This window comes from Coturnix japonica, chromosome 6 (assembly GCF_054131305.1).
Source record: "Coturnix japonica strain WE chromosome 6, WE-NBRP24, whole genome shotgun sequence".
In the NCBI taxonomy this organism is placed as follows: domain Eukaryota; kingdom Metazoa; phylum Chordata; class Aves; order Galliformes; family Phasianidae; genus Coturnix; species Coturnix japonica.
In genome coordinates this window covers 24266121-24277704 of record NC_140668.1, presented here as the reverse complement: position 1 = coordinate 24277704, position 11584 = coordinate 24266121, and the positions used below count along the sequence as shown (strand labels likewise).

At 50.7% G+C, this 11584-nt stretch overlaps 2 protein-coding genes and 2 non-coding genes across 4 annotated transcripts; 2 read left to right on the top strand and 2 right to left on the bottom strand.

Annotated features, from left to right (window-relative positions):
- The first annotated feature begins 1219 nt into the window (after window positions 1-1219).
- ARL2BP (ARF like GTPase 2 binding protein) lies at window positions 1220-6813 on the top strand. The gene is made up of 7 exons (XM_085551706.1): window positions 1220-1269; window positions 1419-1525; window positions 3336-3397; window positions 4072-4178; window positions 4359-4444; window positions 5123-5219; window positions 5848-6813. The coding sequence occupies exons 2-7, from the start codon at window positions 1488-1490 to the stop codon at window positions 5926-5928; spliced, it is 471 nt and encodes a 156-aa protein (XP_085407832.1). The 5' UTR covers window positions 1220-1269; window positions 1419-1487; the 3' UTR covers window positions 5929-6813.
- Window positions 6814-8836: 2023 nt separating this feature from the next.
- Window positions 8837-11078, bottom strand: PLLP (plasmolipin). Its single transcript, XM_015873776.3, has 4 exons — window positions 10923-11078; window positions 10060-10233; window positions 9351-9470; window positions 8837-9262 (listed from the first exon to the last, which is right to left on the bottom strand). The coding sequence occupies exons 1-4, from the start codon at window positions 11049-11051 to the stop codon at window positions 9149-9151; spliced, it is 537 nt and encodes a 178-aa protein (XP_015729262.1). The 5' UTR covers window positions 11052-11078; the 3' UTR covers window positions 8837-9148.
- A 116-nt stretch (window positions 11079-11194) lies between these two features.
- TRNAL-CAG (transfer RNA leucine (anticodon CAG)) lies at window positions 11195-11277 on the top strand. Its single transcript has one exon. It is a non-coding gene; the product is annotated as a tRNA-Leu (tRNA).
- A 126-nt stretch (window positions 11278-11403) lies between these two features.
- On the bottom strand, window positions 11404-11486 carry TRNAL-CAG (transfer RNA leucine (anticodon CAG)). Its single transcript has one exon. It is a non-coding gene; the product is annotated as a tRNA-Leu (tRNA).
- Window positions 11487-11584: the final 98 nt, after the last annotated feature.

The window sequence follows — 11584 nt, the reverse complement described above, 5'->3', positions numbered from 1 at the left end:
AGTAGAGGAGACTGTCGTAGCAAATCTCATGCTGTGAGCTGTTTTATTCTCCAAGTCTTTTACCATCTTTGTTAGGAAAGCTGAGATGTATTCCTCACGCCGAGTACTTTTGCTTCCTGCTGACCAAGGAGCGGAGAGCACTGCACACAGGTCCCAGAATCGAGCTGTCTGGCTGTTCCTCTCACATTCTGCCTTCCATAACTCAAAGGTGCTGAGTCTAATCCAGAGGAGGAGATGGGGGGTAGGGGGGAAATGTCCCTCTGAGCCTCACATAAAAGGGGTTCCCTAGGAAAGTTCTGTGCATCGTTTTCTCGTTGAGCTTTTTTCCCCAACTACAGACTGTATCAGGAGTGGAGTGAGGGTTGTTCTTCTTGCTGAAATGTGAATTCTCTTCCAGCTGTTGTGATGAAGGTCAGGATGGCAAATAGGTGCCTGGGGCACCTCGTATCCTCATGGACTGTACTGTGCAAAGTTCAGGTGTTCACTTTGCCGTTCTGCTTTTCGGAATCTTTAGAGATGAAATTCCAGATGCTTCCAAATGCAGCGATAGGCACAAAGATACAAAGCAAAGCGTGCTGTAGAGGAAGGAGTGGGACAGAACCGCTTCACACTCTGCCTTAATAGATGCAGCTTTGGGTTCCCTGGCCAGGATTAACTGAGATGTAACTCCCATGTGCCTGGGGATCCTGCTCAGTACCAAGTGCTGTATGAGAGAGGCCCACAGAGGTGTATGGGTGTCCAACTGAAACACAGGGCTCCCAATAGCCCAGGTGCCTTTGTGGACATGGCTCTGGGTGCCTGCGTGCTGTCTGGACAGGGAGACCCGAGTGCTTTGCTGTGCAGAGGGCCCGGCTGTGTTGCAGAGCACTGTGCAGTTATTTCACGTATGGAAAAGGCTGTAGATGGGGCTGGGTTTCTGCTGCCATCCGCCATAGGGGGCTGTCCTGCTGTGGGGCTCTGAGGGGTGGGAAACCCAAGAAGGGGGAGAAATGGAGCGTGGCACAGTCGTCTGTTCGGAAATAAAACGTCTTGAAGAGTGTTTGTGGGGTTTTATTGTGCTGCTGCTCGTGTTGGGAGCTGGGTTCGTGGCCTCGGCTCTGAGGGAAGCGCTTATAGAAGACGGGCCCCCCCCAGTCCCAACTGCTTGGCGGCCTACTATGGCGGCGCGCCCCTTCTCCCATTGGCTCTTCCTAGCGTGTGGGCGGGACTTCTGTGGCCGCTTCTGCTCTGCGATTGGCTGCGGGCGGGCCGGAAGGAAGCGTTTCCAAGGTAACGGCCTGGCCGGGAGGTGGCCTAGGGGGAACTGGGGGGACAAGGCCTGTGTGTGCGCCGGGTGGGCCCTGCCGTCCTTATAGCTCAATTAGCTGTAATTAGCTTAATTAGCGTTATATTAACGCCTCAACCGTGTGAATCCTCAGCGCTTCGGCTCAACACAAGGAGGATTGCAGCCAGCTGCGGTACGGCACGTTGTCTGTGATGCTGGAGGGATGGAGAGTTCAGAGGAGGAGAACTTCGGTGTAGCTGTGTGAGTACGAGCCGTTCTGTGTCGGGTCCTGCTTAAAGCATCTCCATAGGGGTTTAATACGAGAGTTAACGTGTGCTGTGCTGCCCGCTGGGTGGATGGGAGCAGTGCAGAGCCATGGGATGGAGGGGCATCCATTGAGTCCCAACTCCATGCACTGAGCAGCACCTGGTGGCCCTTGTAGCGATGGATTTAAACTACAAGAGTGGGGGTTTGGAGGGCTGCACATCGGGAGGGCACTGAGCTCCTGTGGGTGCCCATGGCCTGATGGAGGTGCTCAGGGTCAGGCTTCATAGAGCCTTGTGCAGCCTGAGCCATAAGAGATGTACACACCAACAGTGGGGCTTGGGACTGGGTGGGCTTTAAGGTCCCTCCCAGCCCAACTGTTCTGTTTTCCTATGGCAGAACCAAACTTTACACGTGTGGGTGTTAAGGTTCACCCTGTACTTCCTGGCCTGCTCTTCCCCTTCAGCCACAAGCTTTAGGTGATGTGTGGCTGTGCTTCACACTCTTTCAGATTCTTTTATTACACCTCAAGGACACGCAGGCCCTTGGGCTGCTACAGCAGCACAGGTTGTGCCGACCTTGTTGTGCTTAAACCACGGGGTTTGTGAGCGTGTGTTTACTGAGATGTGCAGGTATGGGTGCACACAGAGAGGTGCAATCTGCTGGTGTGGAACAGCTACAGTTGGGTGACGTGCTCCACAAGCTGAAACTGGCTTCAATTAATAGAACAAGCTATGAAATATAAGCTGGAAAAGGCTCTAAAAATGGTGGTAGTGTTCACTGGGAGAGAGAGAAATAAGAAAAGCAAATGATCCTTAGCATGTTCTCCTTGCATAGCAATGTGAAATGAGAAGTTGCTTCAAGTCAGAAAGTCGATGCTCAAGGAGAGCAGAGCTGCTGCTGTCCTGGGTGAGCTCCTCTTCTGGACAAGCTGTGCCCTCTGCTGGAAGTGCACGCATTCAGCTTTGGGCTTCCCTTACCTCATCTTCTAAGCTTTAACAGATCCCAGATGTTGCTGGAACACGGGCTGGTGCTCAAATGTCTTTGTTTTTTCTGGTCAGGGTGAGCCCTATGGCTGAACAGTTAAACTGCTCTTGGCTTCATTCTGGTGGACTGCTGTGTGATAGCAGCACAGTCTGAAAGAGTTCTGCTCTCTTAGAGCTGTTGTGTCTGAACAAGAAAATTAGCAGAGTCCTGAAATGCTGCTGCCAGAAGTTCCTTCCCTGGGTGTGTTCAGATCAATAACGATGCTTAACCTCTGCTTATTACAGAAGGAGCTTATGAGGCTCTGCCCTTTGTGTGTAGCATGCAGCAGGAAAAGCATTTAAGTTTCTATAGAGAAATAATGCATATATTAAGCAACTCCACAAGACCAAGTGCTGCAAAATAGCATCTAGAGTTCTGTGGTCACCATGTTGAGTGATGCAAGAAAAAGAACAGAAGGAAATATTGTGGTAGAAGCCTGGATTTGTGGCTCAGGAAATGTTTAATTTGGTGTTACAATGATATTCTTCCTGTTCTTTTTGCATCCGGACTGGAATCACTTAACAGTGATGCCAGTAAAACAACTTTTTAATTAGGAAAACATTATAGATGCCTAATGAAAATCCCACACAGCAGTCTCTGATCTGTCCAATCGACATTAGACATTGGTCTAATGGAGTATTTTCTAGGTTAACAGTAGCAAATTGTTCTTGCTTAAGTTTACTGGGCTTGTTTGTACTTGACCATTCCTTAACATCTCTAAGGTTTATTTTTCCTGTAGTTGAAATGTGCATTTATGCAGTGCCACCTTTTGTGCTTTCAGCTCCTCCCCATCTGATGCGGAGTTTGATGCTGTCATTGGATACCTGGAGGATATCATCATGGGTAAGCTCAGCAAGCAGGCAACGAGATGGGTGCTAAAAATGCTGCATGCACACAGCCAGTCTACCCTATACCTGCTGTCTTTCCTTCCTCCTCGTCATCCCTGCATTAAAATAATGTACAGGAAAGTATTTTCTATGTTGTTTGCACAACAACAGTCTGCAACGTGGCAGAACTTGTTGGTGGTAAGAATGTTCAGTAGAGCCAATCTATGTGAGCAGAGGCAATCGTGAGCTCTCAGCTTAACCAAGAGGTGTGCAGCCTGCCTGTTGTGTTGAGTTTGGTGGTAACTTGCCTTATTCATCTCCACAACTGGGGAAAAAAAAGCCTTCAGTAGCTGACAGTCTGACAGTCTGGCTGATACTGTTGAGTTTGAGAAGCTGTAGGAAGAGAATCGACTTCAAATTCCATCCTGAGGGCAGAGCTGCTGCCAAAACACAGCGATGTGCTGCTGCCCGGGTGATGCGCTCCCTCAGCTGGAGCTGCTCCCTCTGTCCTCTCACAGATGGGCCAGGATGTGGCCCAGCAGCAGCAGCTGTGCTCGTGGTGTGACTGCCTGCACGTGTGCCAGGCTGGTGGCTGCCACAGGGAAGCAGAGGAGCGGTGACAGTGGGGTTTCTGTTGTGAAAAGAATGACTCAACTCCTAACTAGATGATGCCTCTTTGTTGTGGTCCAGATGATGACTTCCAGTCCATACAGAGGACTTTTATGGAGAAGCACTACCAGGAGTTTGATGATTCAGAAGAAAACAAGCTCATCTACACTTCTATTTTTAATGAATATGTAAGATACTTCTTATCCTTCATATGGATCACTCTTTGATTTTACTAAGGCCAGTGTCAGGCCTTGCATTCTCCCTTCTGTAACTTGCTGGGTTCATGAGGAGGGGGGAAGAAGGGGGGAATTCCTTTTCTTTTGTTGGTTTTGATTGATTTGATTGACCTTTGTGTGTTTTCTTTTAAGATCTCCTTAATTGAGAAATACATTGAGGAAAAACTGCTCGATCGGATTCCTGGTTTTGATATGACTGCTTTCACAATGTCTTTGCAGTAAGTCTTCTGCTTTGCTGTTGCTGGGGGGGAGGGAGGGTTGTACGTGTCTCAGTTCTATCTAGATTTGAATGTATCTGTTCATAGTTCTCCCTTGAAAAAGAAGCTCCCCCTTAACAACAATGATGATAGTAGTAGGGCATGGCTACTCTAAATTCCTGGAATATTATGCTGATATTTGTTTTAAAACCATTTTTCTGCCTGGATTGCTGGTAAACACAACAAGCAAACCCACAACCACTCCTACCCACAGCTTATTGTGCTTTGAACCTGTTTAAAAACAGGCTTTCCCATTCCCCACCTTCCTGATTTGCTTTTGTTATGCGTGGTGGCTCTGGGGGCTGTATCCTTTAAGCTTAGCAAGGCCTCTCTAGGATCTGAGCTGAGTTCTAAAGGTTTGGGTCCAGGAAGCTTTGAATTCTCACTCAGTAGCATCCCCCAGACTAACAGCAGTAAGGCTTTTGTGTTACCTGTGCAGGTATGTGCCATCTACTAAAGGCTCATTAAAGTGAATAGCTCCATTAACAGCTCTAGATGGGTCAACTTGCAGTGTTTCTCTACTTAGAATAACTGGAACAAACACTGGCTGAATGTGAATTCTTCTGACTTACACATCAGTCTTTGGAAACCAAAATTGAACGCATGGTTTTCTCATTCTTCAACTTCTTCTCTCTGTAGGCAGCACAAGGATGAAATGGCAGGTGATATATTCGATATGCTTCTCACATTTACTGATTTCCTGGCTTTCAAGGAGATGTTTTTGGATTACAGAGCTGTAAGTATGTCACCTTGTTTGTTTTCATTGGTGTGATGGCTGTCATTTCTGCATAGCTCTGCCTGAGAGCACCAAAGTCAGTGTCACCACAGTGGGTAACAGCATTCATAACACTGGTTATACGGGACCAAAAGGAAAATAACTTAATTGAGTGGCTGTTTAAACTCAGGCTGCACCCCCGTAACTCCTTGGGGACAGATTGAAGAGGCAATGTGTGTCTCAGCAGCGGGAGTAGTTTTAGCTGAGGGTTCCACTTTGGAGACAAAAGGTGAACCCACAGGAGCTGTATATCCCTAGTTCCCAAAGCACTGCCAGGGTGTTCTCAATCATAGGTAAGCAGGATGCTGCTGTGAGCTGGGTGCACAGCTGGCAGCGACACACAGGTGCTAAATCCAGCTTCTGCACCGCCTCTTGATGAGGTTTGGTTGTGGGGATGAGAAAACGGGGGGAAAAAAGAAAGGACAAATGCTTTGCTAAGGATTTTTCAAGTCTCACAGCAAGCTGTGTGCTTAAATGCTCAGGTAACCTCAAACCAATATAAAAACAGGGTATGAATCCATCTTTTGAACTTAAAAGCTTGTGTATTTGAAAGCAGCATTAAGAATTTCTTCTTTTATGATGTTTCTAGGAGAAAGAAGGTCGAAGTCTGGATTTAAGTGGTGGTTTAGTGGTGACATCCCTAAACAAATCGTCCATCTCCTCCTCCTAGAACAGTTGGTGCACTGCTTTCCTTCTCCACTCGAGTGCCACTGCTTTCACTGGGACATTGAAACACAAAAGGTCACGAGAATCAAGGTGCTTTTATGTGATGAAAACTCTCTCTCAGACAATGCCTTCAGATGCCTGAAACTTGCTGGTATTCAATGGCCACGGAAGAAGAAAACTTGAGTCCTCCTGGAGTAATTGTATTTTGAATACATAGTATTTGTCCGCTGTTCTTACTGTTACAGAGAAACTCCTTGTGCTGAGAGGACGATAAATAGAACTGTATGTGTTTTTTTTGGGGGGTTGGCGTCTCAGCCATCATCCCAGAAGGCAGAACATTAAAGAATCAAGAAGGCAATGCACAAAGAGTGTGTCTGTCCAGCTCTCGGGCAGGTCTGAATATGTACATGCCTTTTTTAACCTTTAATCTGATATTACAGCTTTGTAACAGAAGTGTATGTTTCCATATGTAGGTGTTTTAGCCTGAGGCTGCTTGTCTGCTCAGTGAGGACTGATGTGTTAGCGTGTAAATCTGTCTGCTCATTGGCTTAAGTCAGTCTCATCTTTAAGGGGCAAAGTTCTGATTTGCTTCGGTTCAGCTGTTCTACACCGAGAAAATAACTGAAAATCCAAAGCTGGCCTCTCTATGCAGTTTCTTTCTGTTTGGCAGTGGCACAGCTGTAAGCTCAAAGGTACGTTGGGCACAGACCTGTTCAGCACCATGTCATTTACTGCATGCTGTTTAAAACGTGTGTTTGCTCTTAGTTGTTAGCAGTGTTAGTGAAGCAGCTCAGGAGTGTTTGTAGTGGGGCTGTAGCCATAAGCCTGCTACCAAACCCCGGCTGCTTCTGCCTTCACAGTTGGAATTAAAATGTATTTGGAGCCATAAGGACCCTCTGCTCTTATGCTGTCAGACGTGTTAATCTGCTGCTTAATGACACGCTCAGGCAACGTGTGTCTAAAAAGCACGAGAGCAAACAGAAGCAGGTGCTGGTGCTGCAGAGCACTGAGTGTTCCCTGCCAGTGCAGCCAGTAGCTGTCTACCCTACCCAGGTGAGGACCTGGGTAGAGCAGAAGTACAGAGCTTTGCAGGGAGAAAAGCATCCAGCCAGGACAAAGGAGATGAAATCCTGCTGCTGTTGGCTTCTGCCGGTCATCTCAGCAGTGCTGGGGTTTGATTGCTGAAATGAAGTCGTTTATTTGAGCAGCAGTGAGGACCCTGGGCCATGCAGGCTTCTCCTTGAAGCATGGTCAGCATGCAGGGGTAGGAGGCAAGCAGGGCAATGCTCTGAGGTGGCTGTTACCAGAGGGGGAAAAATAGGAACATCGGGTAGTAGCTCTAATCCAAACAAGATGCAGCTGTATTTCCTTTTGAATCCTGAGGTTGAAATTGGAGGTATTGAAGACCTTGGGCTGCCATTCATGCGTGGACAGGAGCTCTTTGGTTAACTCCTTCCCTCTGACTTTTTAAGGTTTTACCGTATTTTAAAAGAAACCCCATAGGAATGTTTTAATTGTGAATTGTTGAGCTTAATTAATTCCTAACTAAAACCATATTTCCCTTCTTAGTTTGAACTGGAACAAAATCCAAGCAAAACCAAACACCTGCTGCAGTTGCTCTGGATCATTATGTGAGGTAACAGCATTCTGAGTGGATACCCAGACAGTTACTTCCCAGCAGGAGGTGGTTGTGTTTTAAGCAAAGCCTGTTGTAATTTCAGGGTCCAGATGGGGCACACAGCATTGGGCAGGTTCACATTTGGATGGGTTTTCTGTCTCAGTTTACTGTATGGCACAGTCACGGTTCCTCACTTCCTGCTGTTGGGGGTCTGTGCTGTTTTGCTTTCTTAACTCACACATTGGCTGTTGTGCATTTTCAGATGGATTCATTTGGTAAGTAGCGTGTCAATGATATCGTTTGGTTTGGTTGGGAGGTGGGGATGTGGTTGACCTCTGTATTGTTTGGCTGTGAACAGCCCCAACGTGAGCATTCATGCTCTTTGTAAGCACTTGGGTGTGCTGATACCAACTCACAGTTAAGTTGTGTTGTTGCTCCTTTTTCATTGCAATTTTAGACCATGAAAACTTGCACCAAAGCTCCCTTGGTTTGGGTGGAGCTGCCCGGATCCGACCCTGCCTGCTGTGTCCTGGTTGTTTTATGTGTTTCTCTATGACACGCTGGGACCAGGCTCTGGTTTGGTGCCTTTTCCACCAGGCAAAAGTCTTTAAGAGATTAAATCTCTATCTGCGCTGGACTGTCTGTGTGCAAGTCTGACTTGATTCCTTAAGAGTCCTAACATTGCCACCAAAATGCATGAAGAGGCCAATTTTATAGGGATTTTGGGTTTTGTGTGTAATTGTTGAGACTCGACACTTCATTGTACGTTCCTTCCACAGCACGTGCAGGTAGATCCACCAGGGGCTGATTCTTCTCCCAGAGAGCAGTGATGCAGTGACACAGCTGCCCAAGGAGGTGGGGATCCCCATCCCTGGAGGTGTCCCAGCACCGTGGGGATGTGGCACTGAGGGATGTGGGCAGTGGGCACCAGTGGGTTGGACTTGGGGTCTGAAAGGTCTTTTCCAGCCCTCCTTGTTCTGTGATTCCAATGCAGGTTGTGCTGTCCCTTTGAAATTCACACCTTTCATTGATGTACTTAAATTTCTTGCACCCATCTCTGGACACAAGTTGTGCTGTACGTAACTTTACCCACACTAACAGCATGTGTGATAAACTTACAGAGCAGCTGACTGTAAATAAATGAAAACCAGGCGGAACAGACTTATTAACTGGTACCAGATGGATGTGAAGGAAGGTGTTGAGCTCAGTTCCTGGGCATCAGTTGTGGCAAATGCCCATCACCAGAGAACAGAAGCAGGATCTGTTGATGGGGTGGAGCAGACAGACAAGAGTGTTGGATTTAGGAAGGTGTTTATTTAAAGCATAAAACTGGGCTTTGTCTTTAAGATCAGTGTGATAACAGCTTCGGCTTCTATGTTGGCTGACACGAGTTAATTGCAGTTATTTACACCACATCCCTGCGTGACCACAGGCAGCCACGTGGGCTCGGTTTAGTGAGTGTTAGTACGGATGGTGCCCAGTGGGGTGAGCCCACTCGGTACAACTGCTCCACGGAACAGCCGGACCCTGCGCACCGTGTAGCGCCACCGGGAGCTTCGGCACCGGCGGGGCTGCAGCACCACGGACAGCGCCGCTGCCCGAGGCCTCAGGCCCTGCTGTCCGCCTGGCTGCGGGCTGCGCTGCCGCCCAGTCCTTTCCATGCACGGAAGCTGAAGAAGGTGGTCGCCCCATAAGTGAGCATCACGAGGCCGGCGAAGAACTGGAAGAGGAGCAGAGCGGTGTGTGTGTGTGTGTGTGTGTGTGAGCACGCAGCCCTGCTCGGCCACAGCCCGTCCGCCCGTACTTACGGAGGCGGCAGCTCTCCTGTTGTAATCCCACTGGCGCCACGAGGTGGGACGCACGGCTACTGAGCTGGTGACGAAGGCGGCGATGTACAGAACGGTCGCCACTGCATTGAAGATCATCAGCTGCAGAGGGCAGAGAGGAGGTGAGGAGATCGGGGCTGTGCTTTGCACCCAGCAGCCCCCACCTGGGGCAGTTGGGTAGGGCTCTTCCAAAAGAGAAAGACTTGAGCAGCAGCCTCAGTCAGCTCAGGGTGTTCCCCAGCTCTGAGTGCACTCCAACGTGGGCAGAGACAAGGAGCAGCAGGAAGCTGATGGGCCAGGGGAGTGGGGAGACACCATCCCTGGAGGTGGTCAAGCAGTGTGGAGATGAGGCACTGAAATCAGTGGGCACAGTGGGGGTGGGTTGGGGTTGGACTGGGGGATCTGAGAGCTCTTTTCTCATCAGTTGTTGCTCATTCTCAAGGTTCAGTTACTGGGGAGCCCCAAAGGCACATGCTCACATACTTGGGTATGAGAGCTGGGCTATGTGGAGGTTTCCTACTTGGCATCACAGCACGGTGCCGCCTGGTGCCACTGATGCATGGTGGTGGAGATGGGCTTCTGGCTCTGTAGTCACCTAGGTGGACTGATCCCATATTTCTCCTCTTTTCCTAGGAGAACCAGAGGAAAGAGGCCCTGCCCCTCACCCTGGGAGCAAACCCAGCGTACGTACCAGGAGTGACCAGGGGACCATGTAGAGCTTCATGGGGAGCTGCAGGAGGTACATCACAAAGAGCACGACCGTCATTACCCAGAGGAAGATGGACACAAACAGCACCCAGCCATACGCTGCATGGAGGTGGTAGGTGGTGTCAGCAATCAGAGCCCACACCAGGAGGCCGAGCACCTGCAGGATGGACAGGGGGAAGTCTAAATCTCCCCTCTTGTAGCCTGAAACCCTTTTCCTTTGTTCCCATCACAACAGACCCTGATAAAAGAGTCCATACCCCCCCTTTTAGCTACTGAGAGACTCCCCAGAGCCTTGTCCTCTCCAGGCTGCACAACCCCAGCTCTCAGCCTGTCCTTAGATAGTAGGAGCTCCATCCCTCGGGTCATTGTTGTGCCCGTCCCCTGGATGTGCTCCAGCAGCCCCACATCTCCGCAGTGCTCCGGGGAGCTCTCACCAACCCCATCCTCACCCCGGCGCCGCTGGGGCTGCACCCACGGCTCTCCCATGAGCTCAGCCAAGAGCAGAGGAGCTGTGATGTCTGCGTCCCTCACTGTCGTGCAGGGGGACACAGCGGCCTTTGTCCTGCCGCACACATGTTCCTGCTGCTCAGCTGCTGTTGTTTCAGTCCGGACAATGCCATCTTTTCTTTTGCATCTATTTTTAACCCTCGTTTGGGAGAAACGGGGATAGGGAAAGCCCCGCTGTGCTGCGGCAGCGGGAGGAATTAGAGTAGGAGCCCCTGGAGAGGAGCGTTGTGGAGCTCCATCCCTTTCCTCGGCCGCCCTTTGCGCTGCCCTCCCCGTGTCCCAGCCTCGCATGGGAGCGTCCCCCACCAGCGTCCCGCTCCCCTTCACCCCGCTACTCACGGCCTGGGCCCCCATCAGCCCCCCGAGCGGGGAGCACAGGAACGCTTCGTCGAGGCGCGGGGGGGGCGGAGCGGCGGCGGCTCCCGGGGATCCGCTCCGTGTCCCCGCGGCTCCGGGCAGCCCCGCCATGAGCGCCGGGCTCGGGCCGCTGTCAGCGCAGCCGGCGGGGCGGCCCCGGGGCAGCTCCCCCCGCAGCCCGAACCGCCCCGTCGGGGCGGCGCCGCGTCGTGTCGGTACCGTAAGGAAGCGAATGGCGGCGGCTCGGCCGGCGGGTCAGGATGGCCGAGCGGTCTAAGGCGCTGCGTTCAGGTCGCAGTCTCCCCTGGAGGCGTGGGTTCGAATCCCACTTCTGACAAGTCTCATCGTTTTGCGCCGCGCAGCTCCCGAGCGCTCTTTTAGCTGCGCGGGGGGCGCAAAAAGCGCGCAATGAAACAGAGGAACAAAAAAAAAAAAAAAGCAGAAGCGCAAAAAAGATGCGACTTGTCAGAAGTGGGATTCGAACCCACGCCTCCAGGGGAGACTGCGACCTGAACGCAGCGCCTTAGACCGCTCGGCCATCCTGACAGCGATACGCAGCGCGCTTACAACGTGATACACAGCGCTGCTCTGCCAGGCAGCGCCCAGCGCACCGCGCTGACACACCGCGATCACCCGTCACAGCT